This window comes from Aquarana catesbeiana, linkage group LG01, assembly GCF_042186555.1.
Source record: "Aquarana catesbeiana isolate 2022-GZ linkage group LG01, ASM4218655v1, whole genome shotgun sequence".
Lineage (NCBI taxonomy): Eukaryota > Metazoa > Chordata > Amphibia > Anura > Ranidae > Aquarana > Aquarana catesbeiana.
In genome coordinates this window covers 18488348-18508896 of record NC_133324.1, presented here as the reverse complement: position 1 = coordinate 18508896, position 20549 = coordinate 18488348, and the positions used below count along the sequence as shown (strand labels likewise).

At 46.1% G+C, this 20549-nt stretch overlaps 1 protein-coding gene across 3 annotated transcripts in view; it reads right to left on the bottom strand.

Annotated features, from left to right (window-relative positions):
* The window catches only part of LOC141130438 (receptor-type tyrosine-protein phosphatase kappa-like), a 206312-nt gene that overhangs the window by 102585 nt on the left and 83178 nt on the right, over nucleotides 1-20549 (bottom strand). For all 3 annotated transcript variants that reach the window (XM_073618135.1, XM_073618137.1, XM_073618136.1), the window contains exons 8-9: nucleotides 13949-14131; nucleotides 8610-8792 (exon numbers count right to left, since the gene is read on the bottom strand). In XM_073618135.1, coding sequence (XP_073474236.1) covers nucleotides 8610-8792; nucleotides 13949-14131 — 366 coding nt within the window. The remainder of the gene's footprint in view (nucleotides 1-8609; nucleotides 8793-13948; nucleotides 14132-20549) is intronic.

Below are 20549 nucleotides of genomic sequence, written 5' to 3'. Positions count from 1 at the left end.
ATGATAGACACAGTGAATCAACACAGTAACAACACCGTCCAGTCAAATACCCTTTTAAATTATGGCCACCTAAGTCTTGCAGGACCAAGGGCATAAACAATAGCCCTCCGACTGGGAGATTTCTCCCCAATTGAGAAATGTACGGATAAACAATGAGACAAACTGGCTACTTAGCAGTATTGCTAACAAGATAAACCCTGAGTATGAAGCAGCCTGAAGATTGGTTCTTCTGCCGGCTCAGTTGGGGCCCTTACATTGGAGCGCAATGTAAGATGCTGTCACTTTAAGATGTGGAATGAACATAATAGTCCCCTTTAAGAAGCAAAGTTGTTGGTATGGGTCATTTTAAGAGATAGAATTGACTTCTATTGCATGCAGTACCGCATGTGGCCAGGTGTGAGGGGGCGCCGGAGGGCCTTGGAAATACCTGGGGACAGCTCGGCTGAACTCGGAAACCCTCGGAAAGGCTCGGAAAGGCTCGGAAACACTTGGGAAAGGAGTATTTCCGAGTGTTTCTAAGTATTTCCGAGTGGTTCCGAGTATTTCCGAGTATTTCTGAGTGGTTCCGAGTATTTCCAAACGGCTCTGAACCGTTCCGAGTGTCACCGGCGCCCCCGGACCTCTGGCCAAATGCGGTACTGCACACCCCATTGGCTTGAATCCTGCTCGTTTTGTGAGACAACACTCCCAAACCAAGTCATGTTTTTTTTAAAAAAAGGTTGCTCATCTTTCAGAATGCTCATTAACCACGTTATTCATAAACCAAGGTTCCACTGTATATGTGTCTCCTTTACATGGGTTACTAGCGGTGGAGATCCTCTCAGATGGACACATCAACAGATCGAGAAAAAAGTGAGTGGGGGGCCCCAATGGTGAAGTATATAAAACTAGAAATGTATTTGCTTACAGGCAAAGTAAGGTACTCACATAAAAGCAGTTAAAATGACGTAAAACACAAAACGAGCAGCGAGCTCGCGGCCTGACATCACTTCTGGTGCCCGTCTATTCCGACGCGTATTGATACGCATTTGACCCAATTGGTGCTTGCCGCAACCAAGCAGCATATTTATTTATTTCAGTTAAGGCAGCGTGGGAATATTTTATCTTCCAGCATGGTATTATTAAACTTATGATCTACCAAAACCCCCAGATACTTCTCCACCATTTATTCCCCCGGTTGTACTCCCCCTAGTATGTATGATGATTGTATATTCTTAGCCCCCAAGTGCATAACTTTACATTTATCAACATTAAACCTCATCTGCCACATAGTCGCCCAGCTAGACAGAGCATTGAGGTTGGCTTGTAAATTGGAGACATCCTGTAAGGACGTTATTCCACTGCATTAGTTTGGTGTCATCTGCAAAGACTGAAATTGTACTTTTAATCCCAGACCCAATATCATTTATAAAGATATTAAAAAGTAAGGGTTTCAAAACTGAACCTTGGGGTACACCACTGATAACCTTAGACCATTCCGAGTAAGAACGGTGTCAAACGCTTTTGCAAAATCCAAGTATACCATGTCCACAGCCACCCCTCTGTTCAAGTATACCATGTCCACCGCCACCCCTCTGTCCAAGTATACCATCACCACAGCCACCCCATTGTCCAAGTATACCATGTCCACAGCCACCCCACTGTCCAAGTATACCATATCCACAGCCACCCCTCTGTCTATGTATACCACGACCACAGCCACCCCTCTGTCCAAGTATACCATGTCCACAGCCACCCCTCTGTCCAAGTATACCATGTCCACAGCCACCCCTCTGTCCAAGTATACCACGTCCCAGCCACCCCTTTGTCCAAGTATACCATGTCCACAGCCACCCCTCTGTCCAAGCATACCATGACCACAGCCACCCCACTGTCCAAGTATACCATGTCCACAGCCACCCCTCTGTCCAAGTATACCACGATCACAGCCACCCCTCTGTCCAAGTATACCATGTCCACAGCCACCCCTCTGTCCAAGTATACCACGTCCACAGCCACCCCTTTGTCCAAGTATACCCTGTCCACAGCCATCCCCTGTCCAAGTATACCACATCCCAGCCACCCCTTTGTCCAGGTATACTATGTCCACAGCCACCCCTCTGTCCAAGTATACCACGACCACAGCCACCCCTCTGTCCAAGTATACCAGGTCCACAGCCACCCATCTGTCCAAGTATACCATGTCAACGGCCACCCCTCTGTCCAAGTATACCACGACCACAGCCACCCCTCTGTCCAAGTATACCACATCCACAGCCACCCCACTGTCCAAGTATACCATGTCCACAGCCACCCCTCTGTCCAAGTATACCATGTCCACAGGCACCCCTCTGTCCAAGTATACCATGTCCACAGGCACCCCTCTGTCCAAGTATACCATGTCCACAGCCACCCCACTGTCCAAGTATACCACATCCACAGCCACCCCTTTGTCCAAGTATATCACGTCCACAGCCACCCCTTTGTCCAAGTATTCCACATCCACTGCTACACCTCTGTCCAAGTATACCATGTCCACAGCCACCCCTTTGTCCAAGTATACCACGTCCACCGCCACCCCTTCGTCCAAGTATACCACTTCCACAGCCACCCCTTTGTCCAAGTATACCACGTCCACAGACACCCCTCTGTCCAAGTACACCATGACCACAGCCACCCCACTGTCCAAGTATACATGACCACAGCCACCCCTCTGTCCAAGTATACCATGTCTACAGCCACCCCTGTGTCCAAGTATACCACATACACAGCCACCCCTCTGTCCAAGTATACCATGTCCACAGCCACCCCACTGTCCAAGTATACCACATCCACAGCCAACCCTCTGTCCAAGTATACCACGTCCACAGCCACCCCTTTGTCCAAGTATACCACGTCCACAGCCACCCCTTTGTCCAAGTATGCCACATCCACTGCTACACCTCTGTCCAAGCGTTGGTTTGGCGTTAAATGTAAACAGCAATTGCACCATGCATGTGAGGTATCACCGCGAAGGTCAGATCGAGGGCAGTAATTTTAGCAGTAGACCTCCTCTGTAAATCTAAAGTGGTAACCTGTAAAGGCTTTTAAAGGCTTTTAAAAATGTATTTATTTTGTTGCCACTGCACGTTTGTGCGCAATTTTAAAGCATGTCATGTTTGGTATCCACGTACTCGGCCTAAGATCATCTTTTTTATTTCATCAAACATTTGGGCAATATAGTGTGTTTTAGTGCATTAAAATTTAAAAAATTGTGTTTTTTCCCCAAAAAATGTGTTTCAAAAATCACTGCGCAAATACTGTTTGAAAAAAAAAATGAAACACACACCATTTTAATCTGTAGGGCATTTGCTTTAAAAAAATATATAATGTTTGGGGGTTCAAAGTAATTTTCTTGCAAAAAAAAAATAATTTTTTCATGTAAACAAAAAGTGTCAGAAAGGGCTTTGTCTTCAAGTGGTTAGAAGAGTGGGTGATGTGTGACATAAGCTTCTAAATGTTGTGCATAAAATGCCAGGACAGTTCAAAACCCCCCCAAATGACCCCATTTTGGAAAGTAGACACCCCAAGCTATTTGTTGAGAGGCATGTCGAGTCCATGGAATATTTTATATTGTGACACAAGTTGCGGGAAAGAGACAAATTTTTTTTTGCACAAAGTTGTCACTAAATTATATATTGCTCAAACATGCCATGGGAATATGTGAAATTACACCCCAAAATACATTCTGTTGCTTCTCCTGAGTACGGGGATTGGGGCGGGATCCCGGGACCCCAGGACCCCGAAAGCAAAGCACCGCCTTCAGGCTTTCTAAGGGTGTAAATTTTTGATTTCACTCTTCACTGCCTGTCACAGTTTCGGAGGCCATGGAATGCCCAGGTGGCACAAACCCCCCCCAAATGACCCCATTTTGGAAAGTGGACACCCCAAGCTATTTGCTGAGAGGTATAGTGAGTATTTTGCAAACCTCACTTTTTGTCACAAAGTTTTGAAAATTGAAAAAAGAAAAAAAAATGTTTTTTCTTGTCATTCTTCATTTTCAAAAACAAATGAGAGCTGCAAAATACTCACCATGCCTCTCAGAAAATAGCTTGGGGTGTCTACTTTCCAACATGGGGTCATTTGGGGGGGTTTTGTGCCACCTGGGCATTCCATGGCCTCCGAAACTGTGATAGGCAGTGAAGAGTGAAATCAAAAATGTACACCCTTAGAAATCCTGAAGGCAGAGATTGGTTTTCGGGGCCCCGTACGCAGCTAGGCTCCCAAAAAGTCCCACACATGTGGTATCCCCATACTCAGGAGAAGCAGCTAAATGTATTTTGGGGTGCAATTCCACATATGCCCATGGCCTGTGTGAACAATATATCATTTAGTGACAACTTTGTGCAAAAAAAACCCCAAAATTGTCACTTTCCCGCAACTTGTGTCAAAATATAAAATATTCCATGGACTCAACATGCCTCTCAGCAAATAGCTTGGGGTGTCTACTTTCCAAAATTGGGTCATTTGGGGGGGGGGTTGTGCCATCTGGGCATTTTATGGCCTTCAAAACTGTGATAGGTAGTGAGGAGTGAAATAAAAAATTTACGCCCTTAGAAATCCTGAAGGCGGTGATTGGTTTTCGGGGCCTCGTACGCGGCTAGGCTCCCAAAAGGTCCCATGTGATATCCCCGTACTCAGGAGAAGCAGCTGAATGTATTTTGGGGTGCAATTCCACTTATGCCCATGGCCTGTCTGAGCAATATATCATTTCGTGACAACTTTTTGTATTTTTTTTTTTGTCATTATTCAATCACTTGGGACAAAAAAAATTAATATTCAATGGGCTCAACATGCCTCTCAGCAATTTCCTTGGGGTATCTACTTTCCAAAATGGGGTCATTTGGGGGGGTTTGTACTGCCCTGCCATTTTAGCACCTCAAGAAATGACATAGGCAGTCATAAACTAAAAGCTGTGTAAATTCCAGAAAATGTACCGTAGCTTGTAGACACTATAACTTTTGCGCAAACCAATAAATATACACTTATTGACATTCTTTTACGAAAGACATGTGGCCGAATACATTTTGGCCTAAATGTATGACTAAAATTGAGTTTATTGGATTTTTTTTATAACAAAAAGTAGAAAACATCATTTTTTTTCAAAATTTTCGGTCTTTTTCCGTTTATAGCGCAAAAAATAAAAACGGCAGAGGTGATCAAATACCATCAAAAGAAAGCTCTATTTGTGGGAAGAAAAGGACGCAAATTTTGTTTGGGTACAGCATTGCATGACCGCGCAATTAGCAGTTAAAGCGACGCAGTGTCAAATTGTAAAAAGTGCTCTGGTCAGGAAGGGGGTAAATCCTTCCGGGGCTGAAGTGGTTAAGGGGAACCCCGGCCAGAAAAAAAAAAATGGCGTGGGGTCCCCTTCAAAATCTATACCAGACCCTTCAGGGGTCAGACCCTTGCCCGGTGGTTGTGGGGGTCTGCGGGCAGGGGGCTTATCGGAATCTGGAAGACCCCCAGATCCCAGCCCTCCCCCCTGTGTGAAATGGTAAGGGGGTACAAAACTACCCCTACCATTTCACAAAAAAACTGTCAAGAAGGTTAAAAATGACAAGAAACAGTTTTTGACAATTCCTTTATTTAAATGCTTCTTCTTTCTTCTTCCTTCAGTTTCTTCCTTTATCTTCTTCTTCTTCTGGTTCTTCCTCCGGTGTTCTCATCTGGCATCTCCTCCACGGCGTCTTCTTTACTTCTTCTCCTCGGGCCGCTCCACATCCATGATGGCATGGAGGGAGGCTCCCGCTGTGTGACACTTCTCCTCTTCTGACGGTTCTTAAATAATGGGGGGTGGGGCCGCCTGGTGACCCCGCCCCCTCTGACGAACGGGAACTTGACGGGGACTTCCCTGTGACGTCAGAAGGGGCGGGGTTATGCAACAGGTGACCCTGCCCCCCTCTGACGTCACGGGGAATGCCACAGGGAAGTCCCCGTCAAGTCCCCGTGCATCAGAGGGGGCGGGGTTGCCGGGCGGCCCCGCACCCGTTATTTAGGAACCGTCAGAAGAGGAGAAGCGTCACACAGCGGGAGCCTCCCTTCATGCCATCATGGATGCAGAGCGGCCCGAGCAGAAGGGAAGAAGACGCCGCGGAGGAAGATGCCGGACGAGAACACCGGAGGAAGAACCAGAAGAACCAGAAGAAGAAGAAGATGGAGGAAGAAACCGAAGGAAGATAGAGGATAGAAGAAAGAAGAAGCATTTAAATAAAGGTATTGTCAAAAACTGTCTCTTGTCAATTTTAACATTTTTGACAGTTTTTTTGTGAAATGGTAGGGGTAATTTTGTACTCCCTTACCATTTCACACAGGGAGGGGGCCGGGATCTGGGGGTCCCCTTGTTAAAGGGGGCTTCCAGATTCCGATAAGCCCCCCACCCGCAGACCCCCACAACCCCTGGGCAAGGGTTGTGGGGATGAGGCCCTTGTCCCCATCAACATGGGGACAAGGTGTTTTGGGGGGCTACCCCAAAGCACCCTCCCAATGTTGAGGGCATGTGGCCTGGTACGGTTCAGGAGGGGGGGCGCTCTCTCGTCCCCCCTCTTTTCCTGCGGCCTGCCAGGTTGCGTGCTCGGATAAGGGTCTGGTATGGATTTTTGGGGGGACCCCATGCCATTTTTTTTTTAATTTTGCCGCGGGGTTCCCCTTAAAATCCATACCAGACATAAAGGGTCTGGTATAGATTTTGAGGGGGGCCCCAAGCCATTTTTTTTTTAAAATTTTGGTCGGGGTTCCCCTTAATATCCATACCAGACCTGAGGAGCCTGGTATGGAATTTAGAGGGACCCCCCATGTCATTTTTTTTTAACTTTGGTTCGGGGTTCCCCTGTTTTTATCAATGAACTTTTATGTGTATTGTCGGACCGGCAATTCATTATTAGCCGCGAGTAGTTTTAAATGACTTTTTTTCCTTTGAAATGTCATTTTGCTGTCAGACTGTTCTAAACACGGGAAACATGCGCCCCTTTACAGGCATACTATAGACACCCCCCAGGTACGAAATTTAAAGGAATATTAAACTTTTACTGTTTCACTTTAAGCAATATTAAAATCACTGCTCCTGAAAAAACGGCCGTTTTTAAAACTTTTTTTTGCATTGATCCTTGTCCCCTGGGGCAGGACCCAGGTCCCCAAACACTTTTCATGACAATGCCATTCATATAAGCCTTTAAAATGAGCACTTTTGATTTCTCCCATAGACTTTTAAAGGGTGTTCCGCGGCTTTCGAATTTGCCGCGAACACCCCAAATTGTTCGCTGTTCGCCGAACTGGCGAACAGCCGATGTTCGAGTCGAACATGAGTTCGACTCGAACTCGAAGCTCATCCCTAACCCTGACACAGCCCATCCCTGATCGTGGTAAAGAGCCAGTGGCTCTTTACCACTTGACCGGGTGTGTCCAATCACAGCCGGTCACAGAATGTCAACAATTTGCGGTAATGAGCTGTTCACGGGCTCTCCTCCTCACACACTGATCGTGTGTGAGGAGGAGATTGTGGTAACAGCTCGTTACTGCCTACAGTATACACCAAACACACTGATTGCCCCCCTAATAAAGAGGACCTGTCACCAGCCCATTAAAGTACCTGTCACAGCCCATCTGAGTACCTGAGTACCTGTCACCAGCCCATCAGAGTACCCGAGTACCTGTCACCAGCCCATTTGAGTACCTGAGTACCTGTCACCAGCCCATCTGAGTACCCGCGTACCTGTCACCAGCCCATCAGAGTACCCAAGTAGCTGTCATCAGCCCATCAGAGTACCCAAGTACCTGTCACCAGTCCATCAGAGTACCCAAGTACCTGTCACCAGTCCATCAGAGTACCTGAGTACCTGTCACTAGCCCATCAGAGTACCCGCATACCTGTCACCAGCCCATCTGAGTACCCGAGTACCTGTCACCAGCCCATCTGAGTACCCGAGTACCTGTCACCAGCCCATCAGAGTACCCGCGTACCTGCCACCAGTCCATCAGAGTATCCGAGTACCTGTCACCAGCGCATCGGCTCCCGAGCGCGCACCCCCTATACCGCCGGGAAGCCAAGGACGTCATATGACGCCCGCCCGGAGGGACAGAGTGTTCCTGCAGACGTCATATGACAATGGGCGGATAAGGAAATGGTTAAGTATGAAACTTTCTGGACGTTATGAACATTCATGCTTTGAAGGTTTGATGGTAAACTTCCATTTGACTTAAAGCGTGTTCCCTTTAAACTCATCCATAGGGAAATCAGCCCATTTTGGACTGGCTTGAAATTCCATTCTGGAATAAATTATTGGCTGTCCATCTCATGTCAGCCTATCAGTGTAGTGCTCTCCAAATTATAGGTAAGTGTCTTCTATGGTCTTTCCTAGTCACAGGGCTAGGAGAGCGTTCCCTGAGGCGATCAGCATAATATCTGCTACTATTATCCACATGACTCCCTCGGAATTCTGTCGCAGGACCAGATACCATCCACTTCTAATTAGAAATACAATTAAGACTGAATTGTCTGTGAATCATGGGGTGAGCACTGTACAGTAAATCTGTGTTTGGAATTTTGTATGTAACATTTGGAGGCAGCAGAAGAAGGTTGAACATTTGTTCACCTATACACTCTGAAGTTTGATCCCACTTAGATTCATCTCCACTTTGCACACATGTCATCTTCTTATATGATGGCCAATATCCCTTTGTACAATTCACTTCCACAGATTCATTCACTTTATAGTAGAATTTGCCTTTAGGCAGTGTGGTCACATTGCTGATTTCTGGTCTTTTACATGGTCTCTCTGCATGGAAAACAAAGTGTTAATGCTAGGTAGAAAATGACACGAATATACAGGAAAAACCTTCTGGTTCATGGTGTACTCTGTATATTTCTGTTTTATTGAAGCATTTTCCTTGGATTATGGCATTGACAGTACTTACATACTCAGGTTGAAAAAAGATACGTCATTCGGTTAATTTAATAGAAAAAGATAAACAAATAAATAAAGAACATCCATATAAACGATCCTACAGCCCTGGCCAAAAGTTTTGAGAATGACACAAATATCAATTTTCACAAAGTCTGCTGCTTCAGTGTATATTTTTTTCAGATGTTACTATGGTATACTGAAGCATAATTACAAGCATTTCATAAGTTTATGCAAAGAGTTAATATTTGCAGTGTTGACCCTTCTTTTTCAAGACCTCTGCCATTCACCCTGGCATGCTGTCAATCAACTTCTGGGCCACATCCTGACTGATGGCCGCCCATTCTTGAATAATCCACGCTTGGAGTTTGTCAGAAATTGTGGGGTTTTTTTTTGTTCACCTGCCTCTTGAGGATTGACCACTAGTTCTCAAAAGAGATTAAGGTCTGGGGAGTTTCTTGGCCATGGACCCAAAATTTTGATGTTTTGTTCCCCAAGCCACTTGGTTATCACGTTTACCTTATGGTGCTCCATCATGCTGGAAAAGGCATTGTTTCTCACCAAACTGTTCTTGGATGGTTGGGAGAAGTTGCTCTTGGAGGATGTTTTTGTACCATTCTTTATTCATGGCGGTGTTCTTAGGCAATATTGTGAGTGAGCCCATTCCCCTGGCTGAGAAGCAACCCCACACATGAATGGTCTTTGGGTGCTTTACTGTTGGCATGACACAGGACTGATGGTAGTGCTCATCTTTTCTTCTCCGGACAAGGTTTTTTCCGGTTGCCCTAAACAATCGGAAAAGGGATTCATCAGAAAGAATTACTTTACCCCAGTCCTCGGCAGTCCAATCCCTGAACCTTTTGCAGAATATCAGTCTGTACCTGATGTTTTTCCTGGAGATAAGTGGCTTCTTTGCTGCACTTTACACCAGGCCATCCTCCAAAAGTCTTCTCCTCACTGTGCATGCAGATGTACTCAATGCATTAGAAATGTTTTTTATGGGATTAAGTTAATTTTCATGGCAAAGGGGGACTTTGCATTTCATTGCAAATTATCTGATCACCCTTTATAACATTATGGAGTATATGCCAATTGCCATCATAAAAACTAAGGCAGCAGACTTAGTGAAAATGAATATTTGTGTCATTCTGAAAACTTTTGGCCATGGCTGTATACCCAAAGTTGATCCAGAGGAAAGCAAAATAGCCTTATATAAAGCATGATCCAATTTGCACCAGCAAGAGATAGAAAGTGGGTGCATATGATGGGCACAGTGGCTGCATTTCATGGGCACAGTGGCTGCATATAATGGGCACAGTGGCTGCATATGATTGGCACAGTGGCTGCATTTGATGGGCACCGTGGCTGCATTTGATGGGCACAGTGGCTGCATTTGATGGCCACAGTGACTGCATTTGATGGGCACAGTGGCTGCATATGATGGGCACAGTGGCTGCATATGATGGGGCACAGTGGCTGCATATGATGGGGCACAGTGGCTGAATTTGATGGGCACAGTGGCTGCATTTGATGGGGCACAGTGGCTGCAAATGATGGGCACAGTGGCTGCATATGATGGGCACATTGGCTGCATATGATGGGGCACAGTGGCTGCATATGATGGGCACATTGGCTGCATATGATGGGGCACAGTGGCTGCATTTGATGGGCACAGTGGCTTCATATGATGGGGCACAGTGGCTGCATTTGATGGGCACAGTGGCTGCATATGATGGGCACATTGGCTGCATATGATGGGGCACAGTGGCTGCATTTGATGGGCACAGTGGCTGCATTTGATGGGCACAGTGGCTGCATATGATTGGACACAGTGGCTGCATATGATGGGGCACAGTGGCTGCATTTGATGAGCACAGTGGCTGCAATTGATAGAACAGTGGCTGCATTTGATGGGCACACTGAGGCTGCAATTGATGCTTTTTTTTCTAGAATTTTTCAGTTTGTTTGCACCACCCCAAAAACTTTGAGCGCCAGCCTCCACTGCCCTGGAGGGTCATATCCTGAATGCAGAGCAAGACTAGAAAGGAGAGCAAATGATCTTGGGACATATAGTCCAAAGAACCAAATTTACACTGGGGATTGATCGTCGTGGATTACAAGTTCCAGCCGGCTGGGGGGAAAGAACAGAATACTGGGAGAGGTGATAAATAGCCTGTGTTGGGGAAGAGTCGTCTCTGGGGACCACGGCTTTCAGCTAGGAGCAGGGGTCTGAACGTTAAGAGGGCTACAAAGGAGCGCTGTTGCCTAGTCAGTGTGAAGAGCTGTTTGGTGGATGGGTGAGCAGAGCACCATTGCCAGTTTCCTGGTGGCTGAGTGACCACCTTCATCATCCTAGACACCGATCCTGCTGAATCCCAGTGATGTAAAGGTGTGCGGTTGGGTACCTTTCCTGGGTGGAAGATTCTACAGGGGTCTTTCCTGGGACTTCCTATTCTCTGCATCATCTGGATTTGTGAGCAGGCCAAATCGCCCACCCTCTAGACACCCTAAGAGACACTGCATGCAGACATCTTATCCTATTTCTCTACATCAAAGTTTTAACAAGGAGACACTTTGCACATGCTACTTACAGTATGGGATGGCATTAAACAGATTCTGTCTGGGCCCTTGTTAAGCGCTTGCCGACCATACGTACCTGTATGCAGTGGTGGTGCATCCATTAGGGGCCCCCGGGTGCTGCCCCTTCTGTCACGCCACTCCCTCTGTTTAGAATGGATAGATTCATGCATAGCATGAATCTGTCCACAGCTGTTGTAGCCACTCCCTATTCAGGCTTCCAGACCCTTTTCGGATGCCAGCCGCCTGAATTACAGCGGCGGTGTGTGTTTTTTTGAAGCACCTGATTAGTGCCATAGGCTCTAATAGGCTTCAAAAAAGGTGGACTCGGAGCACAGAGCATTGCGCTCGCAGTCCACCCACGTGTGATAGAAAAGCGAATGAATATTCGCTTTTCTAACATTGAACTGCCTCTTAGCCAATCAGGAGGAGTGGGTCTAATACCTGTCACCTGATTGGCTGAAGCACAGGGGCTCCGATTGGACGCCTAGCAGAAGGAAGAAGAGACAAATGGAGGACACAGGAGCCGCCAGCTGACCCGCTGCTCATCCTACCATCCCACAGCTCGCCGCCGTCACCTGCTGCCTGATCCCCCACCAAGATGGGGTAAGTGATGGGCACAGTGGCTGCTTTTGATGGGCACAGTGATTGCATTTGATGGGCACAGTGGCTCCCAATCAGCAGGGCCGATCAGGCAGGACACAAGGCAGATCGCCATCTGTGAGAAGGGACGGCTGTGATCCTGTGTTCCTGGAAAAGCAGGAACACGGATCTCCGCCTTCCCATAGTACAAGCACCTCCCCCACAGTTAGTAAGCACTCCCTAGGAACACATTTAACTCTTTGATTGCCCCTGATGTAAACCCCTGCACTGATCACTGTATTAGTGTCACTGGTCCCCAAAAAGTGTCAGTTAATATCCGATTTGTCCACTGCAATATCACAGTCCCGCTATAAGTTACTGATCTCCACCTATACTAGCAAAAAAATACAAATAAATAAAAATTCCATACACCTATCACCTATTTTGTAGACGCTATAACTTTTGTTCAAACCAATCAATATACGCTTATTGAGATTTTTTTTACCAAAAATATGTAGCAGAATACATAGTGAGCTGTAATGATGTGCTGTAACCTTTAGCAACCAGTCAGTGAGTGGTAATGATATGCTGTAACCTCTGGCAACCATTTCAATCATTGCAGTAAATAGATTTTGAGTCAAGCTACTATTTATTGTATGTCTCAGAGCAGGTGGGGAGCGAAATTGGGTGGGGGGGGCAAGAAAATGTTTGCCCAGGGTCCAATCGATATTAAAGATGGCCCTGCATGCCTCTTATCAGTTTGGTTGCCCTTCTCTGCAGTTTCTTCAGTTCCCCGAGAACTGGTGCCCAAAACTGAACTGCATATTCCAGATGAGGTCTAATGATTTGTACAGGGGCAAAATGATATCTCTCCCTCTGGAGTCCATACCTCCCTTATACATAGACATTAAGTCTACCATAACACCCAGACCCTTCTCCATCATTGATTCCCCCAGCTAAAGATGTAACTAGAACCTTCAGGCCCCCTGGCGAAAGAAACCATGAAGGGCCCCCCTTACCCCCGGCTGGGGCCCTTCCCTCCGAGCCCGGCCAGGGTCTGGTCGCAAATTCTGCCACCAGCCCATCAGAGTACCCGAGTACCTGTCACCAGGCCATCAGAGTACCTGAGTACCTGTCACCAGCCCATCAGAGTACCCGCGTACCTGTCACCAGCCCATCTGAATACCCGAGTACCTCTCACCAGCCCATCTGAGTACCCCAGTACCTGTCACTAGCCCATCTGAGTACCCGAGTACCTCTCACTAGCCCATCTGAGTACCCGAGTACCTGTCACCAGCACATCGGCTCCTGAGCGAGCGCCCTCTATACCGCCAGGAAGCCAAGGACGTCATATGACGCCCGCCCGGAGGGACAGAGAGTTCCTGTCAACGTCATATGACAATGGGCGGGTAGGGAAGTGGTTAAGTATGAAACTTTCTGGACGTTATGAACATTCATGCTTTGAAGGTTTGATGGTAAACTTCCATTTGACTTAAAGCGTGTTCCCTTCAAACTCATCCAGAGGGAAATCAGCCCATTTTGGACTGGCTTGAAATTCCATTCTGTCCATCTCATGTCAGCCTATCAGTGTAGTGCTCACCAAATTGTAGGTAAGTGTCTTTTATGGTCTTTGCTAGTCACAGGGCTAGGAGAGCGTTCCTTGAGGAGATCAGCATAATATCTGCTACTATTATCCACATGACTCCCTCTGATTTCTGTCACAGAACCAAATACCATCCACTTCTAATTAGAAATACAATGAAGACTGAATTGTCTGTGAATCATGGGGTGAGCACTGTACAGTAAATCTGGGCTTGGAATTTTGTATGTAACATTTGGAGGCAGCAGAAGAAGGTTGAACATTTGCTCACCTATACACTCTGAAGTTTGATCCCACTTAGATTCATCTCCACTTTGCACACATGTCATCTTCTTATATGATGGCCAATATCCCTTTGTACAATTCACTTCTACAGATTCATTCACTTTATAGTAGAGTTTGTCTTTAGGCAGTGTGGTCACATTGCTGATTTCTGGTCTTTTACATGGTCTCTCTGCATGGAAAACAAAGTGTTAATGCTAGGTAGAAAATGACACGAATATACAGGAAAAACCTTCTGGTTCATGGTGTACTCTGTATATTTATGTTTTATTGAAGCATTTTCCTTGGATTATGGCATTGGCAGTATTTACATACTCAGGTTGAAAAAAAGATACGTCATTCAGTTAATTTAATAGAAAAAGATAAACAAATAAATAAAGAACCTCCGTATAAACAATCCTACAGCCCTGGCCAAAAGTTTTGAGAATTACACAAATATCAACTTTTACAAAGTCTGCTGCTTCAGTGTATATTTTTTTCAGATGTTACTATGGTATACTGAAGTATAATTACAAGCATTTCATAAGCTAATGCAAAGAGTCAATATTTGCAGTGTTGACCCTTCTTTTTCAAGACCTCTGCCATTTGCCCTGGCATGCTGTCAATCAACTTCTGGGTCACATCCTGACTGATGGCAGCCCATTCTTGCATAATCCACGCTTGGAGTTTGTCAGAATGATGGGGCACAGTGGCTGCATTTGATGGGCACAGTAGCTGCATTTGATAGGGCACAGTGGCTGCAAATGATGGGCACAGTGGCTTCATATGATGGGCACAGTGGCTGCATTTGATGGGCACAGTGGCTTCATATGATGGGCACAGTGGCTGCATATGATGGGGCACAGTGGCTGCATTTGATGGGCACAGTGGCTGCATTTGATGGGCACAGTGGCTGCAATTGATGGGCACAGTGGCTGCATTTGATGGGTACAGTGGCTGCATATGATGGGGCACAGTGGCTGCATTTGATGAGCACAGTGGCTGCAATTGATAGAACAGTGGCTGCATTTGATGGGCACACTGAGGCTGCATTTGATGCATTTTTTTCTAGAATTTTTCAGTTTGTTTGCACCACCCCAAAAACTTTGAGAGCCAGCCGCCACTGCCCTAGAGGGTCATATCCTGAATGCAGAGCAAGACTAGAAAGGAGAGCAAATGATCTTGGGACATATAGTCCAAAGAGCCAAATTTACACTAGGATGGATCGTCGTGGACTACAAGTTCCAGCCGGCTGGGGGGAAAGAACAGAATGCTGGGAGAGGTGATAAATAGCCTGTGTTGGGGAAGAGTAGTCTCTTGGGACCACGGCTTTCAACTAGGAGCAGGGACCTGAACGCTCAGAGGGCTACAAAGGAGCGCTGTTGCCTAGTCAGTGTGAAGAGCTGTTTGGTGGATGGGTGAGCGGAGGTGTGACTAGAACCTTCAGGCCCCCTGGTGCAAGAAACCATGAAGGGCCCCCCTTACCCCCGGCTGGGGCCCTTCCCTCCGAGCCTGGCCAGGGCCTGGTCGCAAATGTGACCTTTGCGACCCTGGTTCCGCCACTAGTGTCAGTAGTTTTTTTTACCATTTTATTTTTTATTATTCTTTACAATTTTTTTAGAAGCCTCACTGGGGGCTTTGGTGAAATGCCAAGGGTCTAAATGATGTTTTACCAATGAGATGGAGAAAGGAGATTGAGAACACAGCACTCCATCTCCATCTCTGTAGCTTCAGCTGGACTGAATGAATGAACAGGAATAGCTCTGTTTCCCATACAGTACGGATCACTGACTGTCCATTCAGAAAAGGAAGGGGCCAGTAAATGACATATTTACCGGCTTCTTCCCTGCTCTCCATCCTGACACTATGCTCCCCTGGCCCTCCCTCATCCCCCCTCATCTCTGCCAGCTTTCCCCCTCCCCTCTCTTGTCGGCTGCTGCAGGGCAATGAGAGGGGGCCAGGGGAGCACATAGGGGTCGGGGGGAAGCAGAAAAAAGAGGAAGCTGGATAGGAGGTGCAGCATAAAGAGGAACCAATTCCCTCCATTTTGCTCCTGCAGCCAGTGAGTACCTGCAGGAGGGAGACGAGGGGCAGTGGGCTTTCAGTGACTGCAGGAGGTAAATAGGCACACACCCAAGGGGGAAGGACTGGGGTGCAAGTTTGACTGAGAAGATTTAAAGAAGTTTATCAAGATATTACTTTGCACAGAAGCATTTCTTATGATTTAAATCATTGGACTTTTACTCACAGTATTAAGTTTATTCACAATATCATTTTTATAGTTCACTATTAAGGAAGGGCGAAAGGTTCGGACCGAGAATGAGTTCAGGTCAAACATTGGCTGTTTGTAAATTCTCCGAACAACCGAATTATAAGGTCATTTGATTGTTTGTTTGGCCTGCCGAACGACCACAATGCACTGCGCCGCCGCACAGCACACTGAAAGCCTTGACTTGCTGAAGCAATGAAAGCTTTGACCAATCAGGGCACAGAGCACTGTCAGAGCCATAATTTGACGCCGTCATGATGACTGGAACCAATCATGGCTCATTGCTCTTAATCCCGCCCCACGCTATAAAAAGTATTCTTTCTATAGCGGCCATTTGTAGTGTGATAGCGGCATGGAGAAAGATAGAACAGGGCTCTGTTCAGTGCTACTAGAGTGTTAGTGTGCTATAGTGTGCTATTGTGATTCTTTTGTCAGTGTAGAATATCAGTTTAGTGTGCATCTAGGGATAGTTCAGTGTGAGTGTAGTCCGACCATTCATCTTTACATTAGTGTCAATGTAGGGATAATTCAGTCATTGTGAGTGTCATGCGATCACTATCCATCCTTACATTAGTGTGAATTAAGGGGTAGCTCTGTCAGTGTGAGTGTAGTTACCGTTTAAAACTGTTTTTTTTTCTGTGCGTTACTGCAGGTTTAAATCCATATATTTCGTTGCGTTACTGCAAGTTTAACGCAGTATAGTTCTGTGCGTTACTGCAAGTTTAATGCCATATAGTTCTGTGTGTTACTGCAAGTTTAACGCTGTATATTTGATTGCATTGCAGCAAGTTTAACGCCCTATATTTCATTGCGTTACTGCAAGTTTAACGCCATATAGTTCTGTGCGTACTGCAAGTTTAACGCCATATATTTCATTACGTTACTGCGAGTTTAACGCCATATAGTTCTGTGCGTTATTGCAATATTATAGTGTATCCGTGGACTGTGTCTGTGTCCTGAATACTCAAATTAAAGTGTAAATTCACCTTTACAGAAAACTCTGTAAGGTGAACATACCCAGGTCTCCCTCCTTGCCCCTCCGGTCTCGCTGACCTGTACCGCTGCAATCTCCGGTTCTAAGCTCCGGTATATTCGCAGCAGGAGCCCGGGGCTTAGAAATCCTCTCTCCATCCTCACGTCTTCTGCATAGCTGACAGGATGAGCTATGCGGCTGCTGATTGGTCATCGCCGCCTGTTTGACGGTGCTGACCAATTAGAATGCTCCGAAACGTCTCCCTGATGAGGAACATTTTGGACATTCAACTCAGGAGGTTTTCTAAGCCCCGGACACCTGGCTCGGATATACTGGGGCTTAAAACTGGAGGTTTCAGCAGTACAGGTCAGCAGGACCGGGGGATTGGGGCGAGGAGGGGGACCTGTGTATGTTCACCATTCACAGTGTCACCGGCGCCCCCGCACCTTTGGCCAAATGCGGCACACCCCATTGGCTTGAATCCTGCTTGTTTTGCGAGACAACACTCGCAAACCAAGTCATGATTTAAAAAAAAAAAGTTGCTCGTCTTTCAAAATGCTTGTTAACCGCGTTACTCGTAAACCAAGGTTCCATTGTATATGTTAACTGGATAAAAAGAAAAAAAGAAAGAAAACCTGCGCTACCAAGCAAAAATTTGTGTGACTGCAGCTGCAACAAAAACCACAAATATCTAAAATTCAATTACAATCTGAGCATGTGCAAAGGATCCTTTGCACATGCTCAGATTGTAATTGAATTTTAGATGAAAACGAGGCTTGAGTGTGAGGAAGTATTATAAATGGCGATGGTTCACTGCGTCGCCCGTGCCCCTTTGAAGACGTGACCTATCACGAAACATGTAGGGCGTGGCTACGCAGTGTATGTCAGATCGCCATAGAGCCCCATGTAATTTAGCACGGGCGTCTCTGCTGTTTTTATATTTTGCCGGCTTTTATATTTGGATGTTTTTGTATGATGCCTAGTTGTCTGAGGCAATAAAATTCCCTTTTTTTATCTACTACACTATTGGAGTTTCTTTTTCTCCCCTTCTTTATTCACGAGTTTAAAATGAGGGAGTATTTACATCAACGCGGAAGTGTCGGAATTATCTCCGATCGTGTGGTGAGCTGTCATCTCCTGTCCCTGCAGAGGGCTAAATCTGTATGCTTCTAAGACCTTGCTATAATGGAGGTCCAACGCGTCTGGTAAGGATACATCTGTTATCAACCTTTGGATCCACTGGTGGTTGGAGGTCCCTTCATGTCCCCTTATTCCTTTATACACACTAAGGAATGCAACTTATGAACTTTGGATATGCGTTTTTTTTGCGACTCATGACGCAATTTTGAACTCTTTCACTTATGACTTTGCACTTGGGTGGAATAACCTTGTTTTTTGCACACAAGTTTTCTATATTTATCTGTATGGAATGGTTAATATTAGTATTTGATTTACATATCGCTATTTGCTGTGTCGCATAGCGACTTTTTATTCACTTACACTTAAAATTAACTCTGATGGTGTTTATTCATTTATTCATCTATTTATGACAATCACACAGGAATATAGATTTAAGTATCTAATGCAAGCGCAAACATTTTTTTCTTTTTATTTCTTTTTATTCCACTGTATATGTGTCTCCTTTACATAGGTTACTAGCAGTGGAGATCCTATCAGATGGACACATCAACAAATGGAGAGAAAAATGGTGAAGTATATAAAACTAGAAATGTATTTGCTTACAGGCAAAGTAAGGTACTCACATAAAAGCAGTTAAAATGAAGTAAAACACAAAACGAGCAGCGAGCTCGCGGCCTGACGTCACTTCCGGTGCCCGTCTATTCCGACACGTATCGATACGCATTTGACCCAATCGGTGCTTGCCGCAACCAAGCAGCATATTTATTTCAGTTCAGGCAGCGTGGGAATATTTTATCTTCCAGCATGGTATTATTAAACTTATGATCTACCAAAACCCCCAGATACAGTACTTCTCCACCATTGATTCCCCCAGTTGTACTCCCCCTAGTATGTATGATGATTGTATATTCTTAGCCCCCAAGTGCATCACTTTACATTTATCAACATTAAACCTCATTTGCCACATAGTCGCCCAATTAGACAGTGTATTGAGGTCGGCTTGTAAATTGGAGACATCCTGTAAGGACGTTATTCCACTGCATTAGTTTGGTGTCATCTGCAAAGACTGAAATTGTACTTTTAATCCCAGACCCAAAATCATTTATAAAGATATTAAAAAGTAAAGGTCCCAACACTGAACCTTGGGGTACACCACTGATAACCTTAGACCATTCAGAGTAAGAACTGTGTCAAAAGCTTTTGCAAAATCCAAGTATACCATGTCCACCGCCACCCCTCTGTCCAAGTAAACCTTGTCCACAGCCACCCCTCTTTCCAAGTATACCATCACCACAGCCACCCCACTCTCCAAGTATACCATGTCCACAGCCACCCCTCTGTCCAAGTATACCACGTCCACAGCCATCCCTCTGTCCAAGTATACCACGTCCACAGCCACCCCACTGTCTAAGTATACCATATCCACAGCCACCCCTCTGTCCAAGTATACCACGTCCACAGCCACCCCTCTGTCCAAGTATACCATGTCCACAGCCACCCCACTGTCCAAGTATACCACGTTCACAGCCACCCCTTTGTCCAAGTATACCACATGCACAGCCACCCCTTTGTCCAAGTATACCACATCCACAGCCACCCCACTGTCCAAGTATTCCACGTCCACAGCCACTACTCTGTCCACGTATACTATGTCCACAGCCACCCCTCTGTCCAAGTATTCCACATCCACAGCCACCCCTCTGTCCAAGTATTCCACATCCACAGCCACCCCACTGTCCAAGTATTCCACGTCCACAGCCACCCCTCTGTTCAAGTATACCACGTCCACAGCCACCCCTCTGTCCAAGTATACCACGTCCACAGCCACCCCACTGTCTAAGTATACCACATCCACAGCCACCCCTCTATCCAAGTATACCACGTCCACAGCCACCCCTTTATCCAAGTATACCACGTCCACAGCCACCCCACTGTCCTAGGAATTCCACGTCCACAGCCACCCATCTGTCCAAGTACACCACGCCCACAGCCACCCCTCTGTCAAAGGTTTCACTTACCTGTTCGTAAAAAGTTTTCATGAATCCATACTGTCTGTTGCTTAACCACTTGCCGACCGCCTAATGACGATATACGTCAACAGAATGGCATGGGCAGGCAAAATCACGTACTTGGTGGACCCCCCCGGTGCCATAGGCAGTCGGCTCTTGTTTGCGGGTGATGAGAGGTGAGGGGGAGGCCATCCATTGATGGCCACCCCCTCCCGATCGC